General features: G+C 40.7%; 1 protein-coding gene across 9 annotated transcripts in view; it reads right to left on the bottom strand.

Annotated features, from left to right (window-relative positions):
• DCUN1D1 (defective in cullin neddylation 1 domain containing 1) overlaps positions 1–16782 on the bottom strand; it is a 35226-nt gene extending 18444 nt beyond the window's left edge. Inside the window, exons 1-2 of one of the 9 annotated variants that reach the window (XM_061414828.1) lie at positions 11419–11610; positions 102–265 (exon numbers count right to left, since the gene is read on the bottom strand). Coding sequence is in view for 1 of the 9 variants with exons in the window: in XM_061414794.1 (XP_061270778.1) it covers positions 11419–11421 (3 nt within the window). In the remaining 8 variants the exon portion in view is untranslated. Of the gene's footprint in view, positions 1–101; positions 8466–10866; positions 10995–11418; positions 11630–14866; positions 14964–16390; positions 16465–16652 lie in introns of those variants that run through there. The other 8 variants (XM_061414835.1, XR_009736052.1, XM_061414811.1 and 5 more) reach the window with 8 other exon arrangements.
• Between the last annotated feature and the right edge of the window lie 2721 nt (positions 16783–19503).

The following is a 19503-nucleotide window of genomic DNA, read 5'->3' as shown; positions in this document are numbered from 1 at the left end:
TTTTGATCTATTAATAAGGCAAATTTTTAAAAAATCTAAAACACAAAATCGCTGTCATTTTGGAAAAGAAACTAGGACAGAGGCAAAAGAAATTCACCCACCCTGCATTTCTCCTAAAAGTGGGTCCTGTGAGCATGTACAAAGGCTCTAGGAGGGAAGCAGAGCTAACTCTCAAAACCTTAACCAAGCACAAAGCTCCAAAGGATGCTTAAGGAGTGGTGGGGAAGATGATATTACTTAAGCCAGTCAGAACATTCAAGTGACCCTGAGGAACAATGAGATTAACAGATATTTGTTGCAGTCCTAAAACACATTATAAAGGATATGGGGTACAATTCTCCCCAACCTCACCAACCACCCTATTCACTCCCCAACCCCGGTTTTCTTGCTATTTTTACCAAATGTGACAAGCAACAGAATATGAGGTACTCTACATTTCTCCTTACAAGGGTCAGGAACCAAGATAATTATCAATAGAATTTCTTCATATTTTCAATCAAACCAGAAGCAGTGAAATATGAACAAGTACCCTGCATCCTCCCAACCAAGGTAATCTTTAATAGAATTCTCCTTCTTTCACCATGAAAGAAATTACCTTTCCCATGGCCTGAGCCTAGCAGACATTCTCTCTAGCCAGACTCTACTGTAATAACCTTCTCACTGGCCTTGTGTTGACACATACTCATTTCTCATCTGCCCTGAGTCCTAAGCAAAATAAAGTAGGGCAGTTAGGCCCTCCACTCTCTCCCAGTTTCAAGGGCCACATTCTTTGTCTCCTCATGCAAGCTGTCTCCTCTGTAATTTCAGCCTCCCCGCTATTACTCTTCCCTCTCGCAAGTCCTAATACCATCTCTCAGCAAAATACTTGGGTTCTTCCTGAGCTATTATTGCCAATGAAGAGAAAAAAGCATGGAGTAGGACACACATTAATAGATACAGTGTCCTGTGGTTTTAAGCAACACATCTGAGAACCCAAGCATTTTTGATCTGGCCCAGACAGACAGATCACAAACCTCAATCCCGATTGTACAGATGAGAGAACAGACCCCAAATGTTAAGGAATTTGTTAAAAGAAAATCACCCAGGTTATTAGTAGAAATGGGTCAAGAACAGAAAGATCTCATGAATCTGAGTTTTACTAATCTTTCTATAAACCACACTGCTTGCTGTACATATTTATAAACCTTTTGAGGTTTTCAGGAAAAAGACTAATGAAGATATAAATATTTCCACCTTTCACAGAGTAAAAATAAGGCTGTGCAAAAATCAAATATGAAAACCAACCCCATCTTTAATACCCTGGAGTCTAATCTGTCAGCCATACTCTTCTCTCTCTGTAAATGTGTTATTGCTTAGGATTACACATTAAAATCTCAACCTCCATTCTCCATTAAAATTGAGAAACTATAAATTTACTAGCCTCCTGTTATTTCATAAATAAATCTACCACTTCTGGACACCAGATAACTCATATCCCATTTATTTGACACATCTCTCAAATGTCTAGGAGTCCCAACTTGAAAAGTATCTAAAGATGTTATTCAACTGCAAAAAACCCACAATGAAATTAAATGACAAGGAAGATACCTGTCTTAATATACTGTTGAACTGAAAGGAAACCACTCTGATTTCAACTTTTGCTACCGAAAGCTATTTTTAACATGAATATACCCTTTCTAAGAGATATAATACATGTAAGTGATACAGTATCTAAGAAATGTAGTATACGACATACGTTTTAATCCTCTGAAGAACAGGGAAGTACCTGAGGGTCATTATGATCATCACTGACCACTGTATAATGTTGCACAAAGTGCTGGAGATTAACCTAGAAGGATAACAACTACAGGCCACAATCTGGAAATAACTTTTTAATTAAACATTTCCATTTTCCTAGAAGTTAAGAGGCAGCAAAGCAATCAACATTATTGGGGGGCGGCAGGGGTGTATCATACAGTATTAAATCCCATGTTATTTCCTGAGGCTTGAATGAGTTTTGAAGAGAGGGAGGAAAAACACAGCTTAAGTCACTTCTGCCAGTCAAAAAGTTGTTCACTGTACTAATGACTTCCTGTCAGAAAGCAAGATATTAGAAAATTGAGGGGACAAAGATAAAAAACAGTCATATCCATAAAAACTAATAACAATTATATAAGTGAATTAACTCCATCTCATATCTTACTTGAAATAAAAGTATAAATAATGTCCATGTATATGCAAACAGAAATTATTTTAATGGGTTTAAATTTCCAGTATATGGGGCAATATATTTTAAGAAAAAGGGCTGCAGCTACCCATTTGCAACACCACAGAGGCTAATGAATGATACCTCACTGAGAACCGACAGTACAAATTTCTGCTAGGCCAAGTCGTAATGAGCAATTCCATTGTGCAAAGTCTGACGAGCACCCTCCCTTTTTTTGTACTTTTAATGCACTCTGACCTTTCCTCTGTCAGCTCTCTGTGCCTAGAATAAATCTTACCACCTGCTCTCTTACTAGGGAAAGGCTGCCTCGAGGAAGCTGGAGTGGGCTACACACATCCGCCCTTTCCCCAGGCCTATTTAGGAGAGCTACAGCACACCCATCCCCTTTGCCCAGGCCACAAGGGGGCACCAGGCAAGCAGTTCTGATTTTGAGGGTACAGACCAAAGATTTAAATTTCTATCAACTTGAGAAAGAGGAAAAGGGTATTTAGACAGCAAAGAAGTATTTTATAAGGGATGAGAAAGTGGACAGAAAACTGAGGTGGAAGAAAAAACAGATGGAGAGTCTCTATTTCTACTATAAACCCAGTGGGTATCTTCCTAAGAGCAAAAACATATGACAACTGCAATGATTCAGAACTCAAATGTAGTACATGCTATTTAAGACTTACTTAAAAGGAACAAACTAGGGTGGTCATTTAACAAGATTAAGCAATACAATCTTTAGGACTCAAGTGTGAAAACTATCTAGAGATTATCAAATTTTCAAGGAAATTCAATACTGGCAAAGTACGTAAAATGTATAAAATACAGAATATACCCTAATTATTATGGCATCCGGTCCCATCACTTCATGGCAAAAAGATGGGGAAACAACGGAAACAGTGACAGACTTTATTTTTGGGGCTCCAAAATCACTGCAGATGGGTGACTGCAGCCATGAAATTAAAAGACGCTCCTTGGAAGAAAAGCTATGACCAACCTAGGCAGCATATAAAAAGCAGAGACATTACTTTACCAACTAATATCCGTCTAATATCTGTCTAGTCAAAGCTATGGTTTTTCCAGTAGTCATGTATGGATGTGAGAGTTGGACTATAAAGAAAACTTAGCACCAAAGAATTGATGCTTTTGAACTGTGGTGTTGGAGAAGACTTTTGAGAGTCCCTTGGACTGCAAGGAGATCCAACCAGTCCATCCTAAAGGAAATCAGTCCAGAATATTCACTGGACGGACTGATGCTAAAGCTGAAACTCCAATACTTTGACCACCTGATGCAAAGAACCAACTCACTGGAAAAGACCCTGATGCTGGGAAAGATCGGAGAGGAGGAGAAGGGGACAACAGAGGATGAGATGGTTGTATAGCATCACCAACGTGATGGACATGAGTTTGAGTAGGCTCCGGGAGTTGGTGACAAACAGGGAAGCCTGGCGTGCTGCAGTCCATGGGGTTGCAAAGAGTTGGACACGACTGAGCGACTGAACTGAACTGACCCTAATTATTTCTAATTCTAGCAAAACAAAGGGGAAAGAGACAGGAAGGAAGAGAGGTAGGGAGAAAAACAGAGAAACACTGTGTCTTGTAATAGAAAGCTAATAACAATTATATCAAAGATTACTAAAGTTAGAAATACTATAATCTGAACAGTAAAAAGCATCTACTTTCTCATCTTTCCAAAATTTAAAAAAATGTGGTTATCAGTATATAGTTTAATACTTAAATTTAGCAGATGTTTCCAATTTTTTTTCCACTCAAGAACTTTGGAATTTACATTTAAAATAACAGTTTATCTGGGGGGGGAAAAATCAAGACAAATACTTTGGACATAGCCAAGTATACAGCCAAGTGAATGAACTTGACAGTCTACTGCGATAGAAGAATAGGGACTCAAAAAAAGCTTTAAAACAAAAAATGATAATAAAGTTACAAAAGTACTTCCATCAAGAAAAACACTGAACATGGAAAATTATTTTCTAGGTAACAATTTCAAAATAAAAATAATTTTAACGGGTGGCATTTTTAAAACAAAAAATTAAGATTTTATTATTCCTATTATTCTGAATAGAATCTCACCCTTAAATTTCAATCTCGTACCCTTTAAGTTTCAAATTCAGTCTAAATTCCAGAAAAACAGATACCAAGGCCTTTATATTTTTAAAAGAATTAATTTTCTAACTCAATTCTAGTTATTTCAGGATTTGATGAGTCTTACCTCACAAAAGACAATGTTTTAAAAATTAAAACACTGTAATGATCATCCATAATTTTCATTAAAAGCTCTGGATGTGGTTCTCATGTGTTTACCATATAATTAACAATTTAACTTCATCTGAAATTTAGAAGAGCTGGTTTAAGTCCAGAAAGTCATACTTTCTATATATGATACATAGTATCCAGCAGATATAGCCAAATGTTACCAACATCCCAAACCACTCATCTATAAAAAGGCCTTCTCACAGGTTGTAGGTCTGAAATCAAAAGTTCAAGAAAAATCAATTCAACTAACCAGGCTACTTTCTATTCCCAGAGAAGACTTTCACCTAGGGGCAAAGTTCTATCAGAAAGCCAGGCTAAGAATCTAGGTAGGAGTCACTAGAAATTCTCTTCCCTTCTACCTGCAACAGAGAGGTAAAGAATGCAGACTGTCAAATCAGACTGGCAGGATTTTAATCCCACCTGTGCCTCTTAATTGCTGTGTGACTTTAGGATCATTACTTAATCTCTATGTGCTTCAGTTTCTTCATTTGTAAACAGGGTGTGAAGGTTATCTGAACTGATTAAACTCTTAGAACTGTAACCAGAACATAGTAAGGACTCCTTACAAGTCCACAAAGAATATACTCCAGAGAAAAAAATAAGTTTGTGTAAGTAAGATAGTAATAAAGAATAACAACTACCATAATCAGAAAACTGAAAGCTAACATTTGAGCTCCTACTGTGTGCCAGCTCTGTGCTAGATATTTAATTGTTAAATAATCAATTGTCCAAGCTGCCTATCATTGATTCTTTTTTTTTCTAACCAATGTGGAGATCAAACCTCAGAGCTCCTTTTATCTAAAGACAGACTTACCCAAAACGTAGCAGAACCAGAAATGAAACCCTGGTGCCTAGCTTCAAGACATGCAGTTTTTCCATTTATTTTACACTGTCGTCAAGTGAGAGAGAAAACACAAAGGGCAAAAGTGCAACCACTGAGCAATTACTGTGTGCACTGCGGGGAGAGGGGATTGTGAGCAATATTTCTTCACCTATTTTTATGGAAAGTTAAATAACTAATCAACTGGCCTTTTTCGTTTCAAATGTATAAAATTTTCATTCTGACCAAAAATTGCACATTAAGCATTCCCTTACTAACCAAAAGACTAATTTAAGGGGAGAACTTCCTTTTAGGTTTTTTGGGGAAGAGGGATAGGGGAGAAGAGGTGGATAGACTATTTCTAAGAAAAATGTGTTTACTGTCCTGTCATAGTCTATTTTTAAAAACGTGGCCACAATCTATAGCTTTAACTATAGAAAGGCGAAAATTAGGGAAAGTCAGGGTTTCCTTTTCCAATAGAAAGTTCGAAACTCAGAGAAGAAACAAAACATGTACAGATTATAGCCAGAAAATACAATCAAATGTGTACAATTTCAAATATTAAGCAAAACAAAACCCCAAAGCCTCAGTATTCACATAAATTATAATCTGCAGTTTAGAACAGTTACTTAAGGCCTGTGGCTCTCATCATTCATCTGTATACTTCCTGCACTTGGATGACAGTTAAAATGAACTCTTCTTAGAGAGATGCTGCACTAGCTCTAAGTCAAAAGTGGAATAACGTACTATACTATGTAATCACTGTACCTAATGATGTTTTATATAATGGTAATTCACCTGAAAAAATATTTCAGAAGTACACTTGTAAGATCCAGACTGATTTTGTAGTTTTTAAAGGATTTTCCTCAAAGGTTTTAAAAAAATGTTCCACTGGTCAAAGTTTATTTTTCTCCTTCGCATCCTCAGAATTATTTTTCAAAAGATGCTTACCACTGTAAATTAATAAATGTTTTGATTCTGGTTTAGAGAAGACTGCTCTGACTATTAAAAAGTTATTCCTGATTACCTTTGATAATAGGACAGAAATAACCTCCTTAAAGTACTTCCGTTAGTCATATTTCAACTCATATCTCAAACTTAAAGCCTGAACATCTAACAAGCAGGCAAGGCAGCTAATTTAAATTTGATCTTTCTCTCCACAAACATCTTTTCTAATGAAATCTCATATTAACAAAGAAATTAGTAAGGTGAAAACAAAACAACAAAGAATTAAATGAGATTTTTAAAGTCTCACAGTTAAAGAAGTTATAATAATGACTAGCATTCAACCATCATGGATATTTGTTTCACAAAGAGAATAAATGATCCTTGAAAAACGAAATCTCCTAATTCTAAAATTTGGTGTCTACTCAATTTCTAAACCTAGAAATATTAAAATCCTTGAATAGTAAATAAGTGCTCTGTTTGCTGAAATACAAATATCTTAGTATTACAAAGGAATCGGCCATGTACTTCAACTTAAACTCTGTTGCTGAACGCTATTCAGTGTTAAGGGATTCAAAAGTGGATTGAAACAGAATTCTTTAGCAAAAAACTGTTTAAAGTAAAATCTCTCTTAAAATTTTACAATGCAAATAAGCAGTCTAATCACTTTTACTGGGTACTAATTATCTGAACTGAACTGAATTATATAAAATGGATTCAACAAAATGATGAAAGACACTTCAGTGGCATTTTCCCCTTTTGTTTTGGCTTTTTCTTAGGTGGGGATATACATCTAAAGTGACTAGGTAAACTAGATAGTCAGCAGGTTATTCAAGAGCTTGTTTGTGTCCACAAAGCAATTGAATCCTATTTGGAACTATCTCTCTTCATCAAATGTCATGGCTAATACTATCACAACTTGAGCAACATACACTCAAATTTAAAAGGGGGCTTTCTCACAGATTTTCATTATGCTTTATTCAACCTATGAAGTCATAATCAAAAGAGCCACTTGACTCAAATAAGCTCAGCTCTTTTAAAACTTAAAAAAAAAAGTCCCACCACCACGAGTTAATTTTACTTTCAACTTTTTTACCATATGTACCAAAAGAGTTCTAATTTTTCAGTTACTTAAATGTTTACATCAGATCATCTGATTTGATACGGAAACAACTAGGTCACTATTCAATATAAGGAAGAAACCTGAGTGAAATCAATCAAAAATTCCACAGTCATACGGAAAGGCTGCTTGCAGGGTTTTAAAAAAAAAAAAAAGAGGAGGGGTAGACGAAGTGTGTAACCAGAGACCAGGATTCTAATCCCTTGCTCTCTCACATACTAACTCTTTACCTTGGTCATCTCTTTAGAAACGCTGAACGTCCTTTTTCAGACATGATACAAGGAGGTAGCAATATCTATCTCACAAATTGGAATGGAGATAAAAAACAGCTGTGAATTGTTTGACTAGCAGAGGGTATGTTCTCAATAAACACTAATGTCCTTCCTTCTCCCCAAAGGCCCAGTTTTTTTGCACAGTCATTAAATGACATGCCAACTACTACATACTCAAAAACAATCTACAAAAGAGACTGTACTCTGCTGTTTTTATTAACTAGCATGGCTAGGTAAACTTGATGTTCAACTACTATTTATTAAATATTGGGCAGTCACCTTACTCAGAATTCAAAACGACACACAGAAGCTGCATTTCTTCTTGTCTTTAAAAACTGCTTGGGACGTAATTATCTGTAACAGGACACTATGAGACAGTAGAAACAAGGTCTATCATACCATTCAGAATCCTTCACTGGCTTCCTATTTCTCTTGGAGTAAAAACACAACATCCTTCCAATGTCCACCCATGCCCGTCTCCACTCCTTACCACTCACAACTCATCTGCTCCAATGCCCAACATGCCCCTCTCCCCCAACCACAATGCTCCAGCCACACTGGACTCACTGCTCCTCAAACTCACTGACCACATTTCTGGGTGGCTTACTCCTTCATCTCCCAGTCAGCTCAAAATCGACTTCATCAGTGGTGCAAACATTGTTTTGCACCCCCAATTCTACTGTGCCCCAACACGCCCAATTCCCCCCATCCAACACTGCTTTTCTCCCAAAGCACTTTACACTTTCTAACACAGTAAGGAAGAAAAAATATATATACTATGCTTATTATTTGTCTCTCCCTAGTTAAAATGCAACCCTCATCAGGGCAGGGATTTTTATCTCAAGGGGAAAAAAAAATATATATATATATATATATATATATATATGTGTGTGTGTGTGTGTCTATACATATATATACATATGTGTTTGTGTGTCTATGCGTGTGTATCCACATCCCCAGTGCCCAGAACAGTGCCTGGCATACAGTAGGCATTTAAGAAATAATTATTAAAATTAATTAAGGCCCTCCCTTAATCTACTTATGTATATGCAAAACAATGTGAAATAGGAAGACAACCTTGAACAGGCCTACATTAATCTAGACTTACAAACTCTGACATTTGTTGAAAATATAATCTTAAATCTCAAAGTCCACACATAAAAAAAAACATTAAAGACACAGTAAATTAACAGCACTAACCACTCATCTGAATTTTGTTATTTAACATTTTCATTAATAACACTTGGGTTTCCCTCTGTTTAAATGAATAAATTAACTTCAAATCAATTTTCAACCACTTCATTAGATTTCATGTGAGCTAAGACTATATGTACCACAAGTACTGGGGAAAATAGTAAAACCAGGAAAAATTAGTTTCAGTTCTGCAATTAACAATTTTGCAAACTTGAACCTCAAAACCTTTTTGATCCTCAATTTCTTCTTCTGTAAAAGGGAAGAGGAGTCAATTAGATGATCTCTGAAGATATATTTCAGGTGTAAAAATTTCATGATGCTGTGAGTCTATAAAAATCTAGTAGATTACACAGTCTACAACTTCTCACACATCTAAGAAAAATCATTAAAATCAAACATTTTAGCTGAATGTACCTTTATCAAATCCTGTCCTCTTACGAATAAGAAAACAAGCCAGAAGTCAAACACTTTTTTAAAAGATTTTCAGGAGTAACAAAATATTGTCTAGTTTTGGAGCTATTTTTGGCCTCTATGTGGGTGTCAGGTAGGTTAAATGAACAAACTTTTTTCTTACACAAAATAGATATTAAAAAAAAAATTCAGATATTCCATCATTTAAGTCTGACCCCGAATCCCAGAAGTGACAATATAACATGTGCTCTAGAGATGGACTGCGTTACACACACTAAGAAACATTAGCCCCAAAATTGTATCAAGAAATAATTGTAAGTATAATAAACTTACAATGAAAAACTAGAAAATTCTTATGGCCTAAATTCTTTTTGGGCCTGTGGTGATTTAGCTTCCAAACTAACAAAAGCATACCAAGACAATTCTGGTGACATGATCTGAGTTCAGCCACAAAAAAGTTTTAAATTAGTAATATCTTCCCATTACTAGTGTAATTAAATGAGTTATGGCTAAGTTCCAAAACTAGCTACTTCAATGGCAATAAAAGGACAAATGCTTACAAGTCCCAATACAAGTTGAACTCTCATTTGAATCAGGTGAATCCTGAATTCACGAACAGGTAATGAGCATTATCAACACCTTGGATTCCAGAGGATAATGGTGATTGGAGGCTATTATGAACAGAACGCATTTCGATGGGCTCACTGGGTGTTTACCAGGGAATTACATTTCATTACTTCAAGCTTACTCCTGTAAGCCAAGCGTCTGGAAACTTTAGGAGTAACATCTATGACCGTCAAAATACTTAAGAAATTGGAAACTGTTTAGTTTACCCCTGCTGGATCTTTGAACAATGTAACGTCAATCTAAACGTTAACCAGTACTTTATGGCAAGTTTTCTTACAAATACAAATGGTCAGCTTTCATGGAACTTAGCGCAGAACCTAGATCTTGAGTACATGGTAAACGAAACCACATATTCATACACGACACCAAAATTCTGCCAAGTTGGAGGCTGAGACGAGCCAAGTGTCATTCAGCAGAAATAAGACCAACCAAAAACAAAGACACTGGAGCAGACACACATACACCCTTCTCAAAGAGGCCTTTATGTTCCCCATGAGCAAAAGGACAATAATATCACTTTTACTGTCTATTCATACAGTAACCTGCGTGGAATTCAACTCATGCTCAGACTACAATGCCAAACATCGCTTCTGAAAAACAAAAAGTCCAAGAGTCAGGTACATTATTACCAAACTGTAAACACATAACTTGAACACCACGTCTTGAAGCTTGTAGGACATTTTCCAAACAAAAAAGCAGAGGGGACTAACTTGACAAACTGTTTTTTAAAAATCACAAAGTCTTTAACTGGCATAATAAAGCAATTACTCCTCCCACCTCAAGGAAACAAAATATGTGCTCAAAAGGTAGCAAGTCTGTTTCTCCTAATTTTATGAAATGAGAACAGGTTACACTTCCGTACTTCCCCCTCCCCCCACGTCCCCCCAGCTCAGCGGTCTCCCATGTTCTCAGAAGAGGTAAATATAACCTCCACCAACTGGCCAGTGAAACTCCCATTTTCCAAGAGCACGGGACACAGCGAGAGGTGATGGAGAAAGAAGAGGGCTGTTACCCCGCCCCAAGCAAAACTGCCTGAAGACTTGAGGGGTGCTGGAGCCGGCGCGGAGGAGGGAGAGGAGCGCCGACAAAGTCTTTCCTTCTCCCCGGCGGGGCGGAGGGGGAAGCCCCGGCTCCGGGCGGGGGGAGCCTCCTACCCGGAACCCCTGACCCCGGTCCCCGGCCAGACACAATGGAGCCGGCGTGGGGGCCGGGCAGGGACCTGGCCGTTGCCCCATCCCCTCCCCCCGCCCCAACGCCTGCTCCCGCCGCGTCGGGCCCAGTGAGGGGCACTGGGGGCCGCTCCCCGCGTCCCAAACTCCCCGGGGCTCCCGACTAGGCCCGGCTCCGCTCCGCCTCCTCGGCTCTCGCGTAGCGGCGGCGCCCGGGCGGGAAGGGGCGAAGGAGGAAGGGAGAGGCAGGGAAGAGAGCCCCGCCGGGGAGCGGGACGGAGGCCGCAGGCCGAAGCTCGGGGCGGCGGGGTCGCCGCGGGGCGGAGGGCGCTGGGGCGGGGGTGCGCGGCTGCGCCGGCCCCCAGCCGGCGGGGCGGGCGGCCGCAGTGCCTCACCATGTTGGTGTCCTCCAGGCCTCTCCCCTCCTCCTCCGGCTCCGCAGCGAATGGACGGCGGCGGCGGCAGCGGCTCCTCTCACGGGCTCGCCCGGCTCCCGCTCATGCGCAGTGCGGGGCGGCCCCGGCGCGGCCCGAGGAGGCAGCCCCGGGCCTCCGGGAGGCGGAGGGACTGGGGCGGGCGGCGGGCGCCCCGCGCGGGGCTTCCCCCGGGTGCGGGGGTCCCCCCGGGTGGGGTGGGGTGGGGGGGGGCGCGGGCGGGGCAGGGGGCGACGCACGCACCGCGCGCGCAGACATCCTCCCGACGCGTCCGGCGGCCCCCGGCGTGTGGGGGGCCGGGGGACACCACCTACGCTGCCTACGCGCTCCTTACGCCGTCCGACTGCCGGGCCGGGTCTCCACCGACTGGAGGAGGGGAAGAGCGGTGGCCGAAGACTTGAGCAGCTGGGGACCACTTGGAAGGGCTAGGACTGACGCGCTAGATCCGACCCAAACCACCCCTTCCCATCAATACCAAAAGGCGGGGGGTGGGGGTGAAGGTGTAGGGGTGGAGAAAATAGTAAAAACACCTCCACCCCCAAGTGTTTTCTTCTCCCAGACCAGTATCTGGACTGCTTCGGGTCCCCCACGTGGACATACCGGAGGAAACCATGGTCTCCCATGTGGGAGCCAGAATGCCCTTTAGAATGGCCCAGACTCTTCCCTGACCTGTGTCCACAGGAAGACCAGTGGGATGGCCCTAGGATTCCAGGCGAGGAGGACTGAGGTTTCAGGGCCTCATTCATGCCATTCTGGTGTCGGATAGAGTGCCTTGCTCTAAATATGCGCTTAGTTCAACCTTCCTAGGATAAGTTTGGAAAATAAAGAACTATCTTTTTTTTTTTTTTTAACAAGGGTTGATACGATCTTGGTTTTAAGTCTCATGAGTCTCAGGGTACCTGGATTTTCTGCCGGGGATCAAATGTCACAGGGAGTACAAAAGATTCTTTGGAGTGGTCCCTGACCTTAAAAAATTGACTATCCAGTTAAAGAGATGAGACGCTTTCACAAAGGAAGGAAATAAGAAAACAGGTAATAAAGCAAACATCAAAAAATCACATCTAAGACTGAAGCCAAAAAATCTGTATTGCAGGACAGAACCAACCTGAGTGGAAGTGTTATCAATCTCACCTGTTATCACTGTACTCAACAACATCCTTTTCCCCTCTAATACTAGCATAGGCTGCCAGATCAACCCAGTGACTTCAGGGCTTTGAAATTCTTATCAAAACTTCTTTGGCTGTTCCGGGGGCGGGGGCCTCCTGACACTTCCTGGAGCAGCCATGTATCAGAAGCTCCCAGGACTAAGACCCATCCCTGGCTACCAATAAGCACATATCCGTTGTTTTCACCAGCCTTCAGTGTGCACATATTAATGTCCCAGACTCCTTGCTAAGCCCTGGGAAAATATTCAGTAAAGACAGACCAGATCTACTTAATGCAACAAGCCTGAAGCTGGACCACAGCCATAGATGTTCTCCTTCCAGGAATTCACCTAGCATTTGACCTGAGATATCAAGTAACATCTAGGGTCTTAATGTGGAGAAGGAAATGGCAACCCACTCCAGTGTTCTTGCCTGGAGAATCCCAGGGACGGGGGAGCCTGGTGGGCTGCCGTCTATGGGGTCGCACAGAGTCGGACACGACTTAAGCGACTTAGCAGCAGCAGCAGCAGCAGCAGGGTCTTAATGAGGATTCACTGTCTCTCTTTCCACAAACTTATACTTCAGTAAGGTAACAGCTCATGGGTTTTCTTAAGCTCTTTTTCCTGACTGCCAACTCCAGCAAGGGCTTCCCTGGTGGTTCAGCAGTAAAGAATCCACCTGCCAATGCAGGAGACGCAGGTTCAGTCCCTGGGTCAGGAATATCCCCTGGAGAAGGAAATGGCAACCCAGTCTGATATTCTTGCCAGAAAAATCCTATGGATGGAGGAGCCTGGAAGGCTACAGCCCATGGGGTCACAAAAGAGTCAGATATGACTTGTCAATTAAACAAGAGCACCTCCAACAAACGGTTCTTCTGACCTCTCTACTGCATTTGAACACTTTTGCCTTAGATTTCCTCTCCATTATGTTCCATGATTCCACTTTTTACTATGTTTCCTCCTTCCTCTGTGCCACTCTCCTTTGCTGGCTCAGCTCTCTTTGGATCTTAAATGGTAGGCTTTTCAGAACTATCCCTGAATCTCTTCCTGTGTATGAGCTGTGTCATGCTCTCACTCACAGTTCCACAATGTCAACTATTATCTATATCTTCAGGAGTCGTAAATCTTAACTTCTAGGTCCTGAGCAGCAGGCCTGCACACTAATTTTGATTACTTCACCAGCCTGTCAATCTTGACAGATCTAAAACCTTATCCACAAATCTGCTTTTCCTCCTGTCTTTTTCTCAGATCAGCCAAGTCAGAAATTTAAGTCATTCAGGACTCCTTCTACTTCATCCCACTAATCTAATTGCTCACCAGACTTCATCAGTTTCACTTCCTAAATAATTTTGAATCTGCACTCTATCTTCTATCCTCCTATACCCAAGCCTCTATTGTATCTCTTCTCATCAGTAGCCTCTTAACTCAAGTTCTGGCTTCTACTCTTCCCCTACCATTCCAGACTTCTCTTGCTATAACACAAATCTGAATTTCATCCTTAACATTCTCATTGGGCTCCATAAATGTGAGCCCCTTTGGTGTGGCATCCAAGGCTCTCTCCCCATAATTTGTCCACTAACCTTGCAATTTTCCACCCCCTTCCACACAAATGCACCTCATATTTGTTTTAACAACCCAAGCCTGCCATCTCTCATTCTGCTATCCCTGGGTAGCAGGCTAACACTGACCGAGGGCTTTCCATATTCAAGGCACTGTGTTAAACCCATACACAGCCTAAGTCACATAATCCTCACTTCAACCCTATGCATGCATGCATGCTAAGTCACTTCAATCATGTCCGACTCTGTGCAACCCCATGGACAGTAGCCCACCAGGCTCCTCTGTCCACAGGATTCTCTAGGCAAAAATACTGGAGTGGGTTGCCATTTCCTTCAACCCTATAAACTGTGCCCAAAGATTATACCCACTCACAGAGAGGTTGAGTAACATGCCAAATGTTCTTCAGCCAATAAGTAGTAAAGCTGAGATTTAAACCCAGACAGGTGGCACTGGTGGTTAAAGAACCTGCCTACTAATATGGGAGACATAGGAGATATGGGTTCAATCCCTGGATTGGGAAGATCCCCTGGAGGAGGGCATGGCAACCCAGTCCAATATTCTTGTCTGGAGAATCTCATGGACAGAGGAGCCTGGCAGCTGCAGTTCATAGGGTTGCATATAGTCAGACAAAACTGAAGCGACTTAGCATGTGTGCAGTCTGGCAACAGACTCTATTCTCTTAACTATTTCACTGCTATTTCCTACCTAAAACCTCCATGCTCAACTCAGAGACCATCTTCTCTGTGATAAGCTCCTGACCTCATTCCTTGCATTCCACCAGGTAGGTATGTTTCTCCTTCTGTATTTCTGTGACAGTTTATATACACTTCTATTATGCTTATGACATCATATATGATAATGTTTGCCTCCATGACCTCCCCTGCCAGACTGTGCACTGCTCTAGGCCAGAGACCCAGCAGCATAGATCTCTGAGTTTTCAGTGTCAAAATGAGTGCCTTGAATATAGAATATATATATATACACACATACACACATATATACATACTCCATGGTAACACTGGATAAATTAAAAGAAGGATGATACCTGACTGATGTTTTGATCTGCCTTAAGACTGTGCCTATATTGTTTGTTATTGTAATGGGATGTCTTTACTCCTTGGCAGATGTATGTTATACCATATGGTCAGATGGTAAATGTAGTAGCAACTGTACCCATTACTGCACTTCCAAGTTACAGTACTGAATGTGAAACGGAGAATTATTACTCAGTCATTGTGGTTGAGTGAGAGAAACATACTTGTTAAAATTGTCCTGATTATTTTTAAATGGAAAATTCCTAAAGATAAAGCATAAATTACATGATTTAATTAACTAAAGAATGTTAATTAACATGTTCATATCACTCTTTTGTCATGAGGTTTCAAGTATTTAAGCTAAGAAGTTGATGTTTTTTAAGTACAGAATTTGTAGAGATTATTTTGTGCAATGACAATCTCAATATAGCAGGAAATAAGGTGGAATTCACTATCATCCTGCCTCTCCCCCACTAGAAATCTGTATTTACACATAGATATAAAAAAAGATGTTGATATACAGATACACATATATTTATGTCACACCTCTGTGTATGTATAGTGAGTGCATACACACAGTCACTGTATACCTATAGCTATATAGACAAAGTAATATTCAGTATTTGTATATAATACAATTTTCAAGGTAAAACATGCAACTATTTTAAAATAATTGTTGCCTTTAAGTTTAAAATTCATGTTAAGACATTATATTTTCTGGTAAAATTGTTGCAAGTCTGTTTAAAGAAACATGTAAAACCAAGGATTTCATACTTTCAAAATCTATCTTTCAGCAAAAAGAAAGAGCATAAGTAATCTGAAAAGACAGATTGCTAACATTTCTGGTAGTTCATCTAGCTAAAATTAAGCTTGCAGGGTAACTATGTAGACACAGTTACAGTTCAAAGGCACTAGTCTGGGACGCACAGCCAGCACCCTCCCACACTTAAGTGGACTCAGTTTTGCCCAACATTTACATAAATGTGCTTATTGAATTCAAGCTTGCCTATTTATAAATATGTTAAGAGTAAATGAGACTGACCAAGGCAATCTATTTTAGTTTAAGTAAAACATAACATTTAGATTTTATCAGTCCAGAATTATAATTTTTTAAAGGGTAAAGCAGATAGGACTAGGCCTCGGGGCAGGGCTGTCTAGTGTGAGAACCATGGTCCCAAATTCACACCAAACTCACCAGAGTAGGGGAAGAGCTGAAAGGTTTGGGGTTCTCTTGTCACTGACAAATGTTACCAGGGATGTCAAAGAAATGACTGCCTGAGCCTCTCCCCCACATTCTGAACCATTTGAAGAGGAATCCTTAATTAGGACAAGGGAATAAACCTCAAGGAGTGTCCCTAGGAAACTGGGTACCATTGTCCTCCTCACAGAAGAGAACTAACAAAAGCAGTATTCCAGTGGGTCACCCTCTAAATAGGAAAATGGGAATGAATATTCACCAGAGCCAGTCTGTCACCTCAAGGAACATGTGGATCTGTTGATTTTAGCTGCTCCACACTCATGGTAGAGGAATGGACTTGCAGTAACAGCTGAGACTGGAGGGCCAGCAATGGGAAAGCGTCTGAGACCATCACTGATGAGGTCACAATGCCCTACTGTCCCAAGATGTCCATCCTGGACCTCCCTGCCTGGCTCAGCTTGGTCCCTCCTTCATGAGACTATGGCTCAGACCAGGTGTCTGTCTGGAACAACTCTGATCAGTTGCAAAGAGTAAATTCGTTGAGATCTTAATGACTGAAACAGTTCTGCAGGTAGTAGGCTAGATGATCCCCTAGAATCCCAGGCATTTATTCCTGGGTACTTTTGGTATCCTCACCAAGGCATTCTCTGCTGATAATGACAGAGGAAAAGCTGGTATTGAATCAAAACCTTGCTTTTCTGTCTTTATTCAGTGAATAGTGCATGTCATGCAAATTTCTTTGGGACTTGTTATTCTCAAAATGAAAAGACTGGGTTGAATTATGAGATTCTATCAACCCCTAAGTTTGTTTGGTTCCTTTCTGGTGGTCTATTGTGAACTGTCCTGAAAGGTCAGGAAAGTAGAGCTTGTCTCATTCATTCACTCATGCATGCATTGTGACATGTATGAAGCACTTATGCGAGCACTGCAGTGTCTGACAAATATAATGCAAGCCACAAATGTGAGATACATATGACATTTAAGTTTTTCTAGTATTGAAAAACTTTTAAAGTGAAAAGAAACAGATTTTTAGCTGTTTCATTTTTCAATATTTAACCCAAGATATCTAAGGTATCAGCATTTCAACATGTACTCCAAATATTGAAATATTTTACTTTTTTCCATGGTAAGTCTTTAACATCTGATGTGTATGTTACACTTAAAGTCATCTTAGTTTGGACCAGTCACATTTGAAGTGCTCTGGTCCAAAGCTGAATGGCTTTGGACATATGCTGAATGGCTACTGTATCAGTCAGCACTGGCCTAGACAGTGGCTGGCCTGGAGAAGATGCCCAACAAATAGGAGTAATCAGTGACCTTACTTCCAGGAAATAGATGAAAACCAAAGTAAACCTGGAATATCAATATATAATCAACAATAGTACAAAAATGGGTTCCCTCATGGCTCAGCATTAAAGAATATGCCTACAATGCAGGAGATGAGACTCAGATTCAAGCCCTGGGTAGGAAGATCCCTTGGAGGAAGGCATGGCAACCCACACCAGTATTCTTGCCTGAAAGATCCCATGGAGAGAGGAGCCTACAAGGCTACAGTCCATAGGGTCACAAGGAGTCAGACACAGTTGAGTGACTGAGCACACATGAGCACAACAATATGTAGCATTTGGGAAGCTAACATAATTCAATTGGAGGGGGAAAAAAAATGGCAAGAGACAACAAGAGAAGCCACAGCAATGGAAAGCCCATGGACCCCAACTAGTGTGTAGTCCCTGCTTTCTGCAACTAGACAAAGCCCATGTGCAGCAGTGAAGACCCAGTGCAGCCATAAATTAATAAATATTTTAGAAAAACATTGGCAAGGTGGGTGATAAGAATTCTTCCTTTGTTTTTTTTTTTGTTTGTTTGTTTGTTTTTATTTCATGCCGTAGGCATGTGGGATCTTAGTTCCCCACCCAGGGATCAAACCCACACTCCCTGAATCGGAAGCTCAGAATCTTAACCACTGGTTGGCCAAGAAGTTCCAAGACTTATTCTTTAAATATGCACCTATATCTGGGATAAATGTTTTTCAGTGTGCATAGCAAAATAGGAAAATCACCTCTACACATTTATAAATGTCTACCAAGCAACAATAATATGCCTGATCCTTAAACATGTCATCCTATTAAATGTAATTTCTGTATTTTTCAATCAAAAGAAGACATATTAAATACTGAAATGCCTTTCACAAGCACTTTAGAATTTTGAAGTGTTTTTCTCAGGGCTACACAGTAAGTAAATGCCATTTTCTCTGCTCCCTTCAAGATATGTCATTCTTTTCAAAGAAATTATTTGGGATGGGTGATGAGAGAAGAGTTTGGTGAAAGAGAAAGTTTCTGTGCAATTGTTGTAAAACTTTTAAAAAGTTAATATCAAGGTCAGGTTAGCCCTATAGCACTGTGAAAAAGAAAAAAAAAACTGTTAATATTATGAAATTATCATTTTGAAAATAAATATACAGAAAGAGGACGTCAATGAAGGAATCTAAAGATGAAACCCAAATAGGTTAATCTGTTGGGGGAAACCTGGAAACACCCTTTAGGACATTTGGGACAGGAGATGACAGGGCAAAGTTCTTTAGAAATGAAATGTGACCTGGCCACCCTTAATTGACCACAAGCAAAAGACAGGAAAATGTGGCTACAGATCAACTGAGTAATGAATTTTAGAGAATTTGAAGAGGTCCCCTGATTTGGTTGATAGTCTGATGGGGAAGAAGGGTGCAAGGGTGAGGGTTGAGTGGAGGGGAAGCAAGCACGGAGGTCCAGGGTCCGGCCTGACTGGTGAGCTCTCAGAAGGCGTTGGCTGGTGACAGCACACTTGGCAGATCAGGTCTGGCTGGAAAGAATCACCAGGGAGGGGTTAGGAGACAGAAAGGGATTATTTTCATTCCTGATCGATAGGATACAGCCGTACAGAGTAACAGCAAGCTGTGAAATGTGAAAGAGAACACCTAGCTTGGACTGGGTGCATGTGACAGGGCCACATACCTTGGGTGAAGTGGATGGCCCAGAGCCCAGGTTCTCAGTCCTCTACCCTCTGAGTCAGGTGTTTCATTTGTTTGGTTGATCTTGTGGCTGAGAAGTGCCAAAGATTTGATTCCAGTCTTT

This window comes from Bos javanicus, chromosome 1 (genome assembly GCF_032452875.1).
Source record: "Bos javanicus breed banteng chromosome 1, ARS-OSU_banteng_1.0, whole genome shotgun sequence".
Classification (NCBI taxonomy): Eukaryota; Metazoa; Chordata; class Mammalia; order Artiodactyla; family Bovidae; genus Bos; species Bos javanicus.
This window is presented reverse-complemented; position numbering and strand designations above follow the sequence as displayed.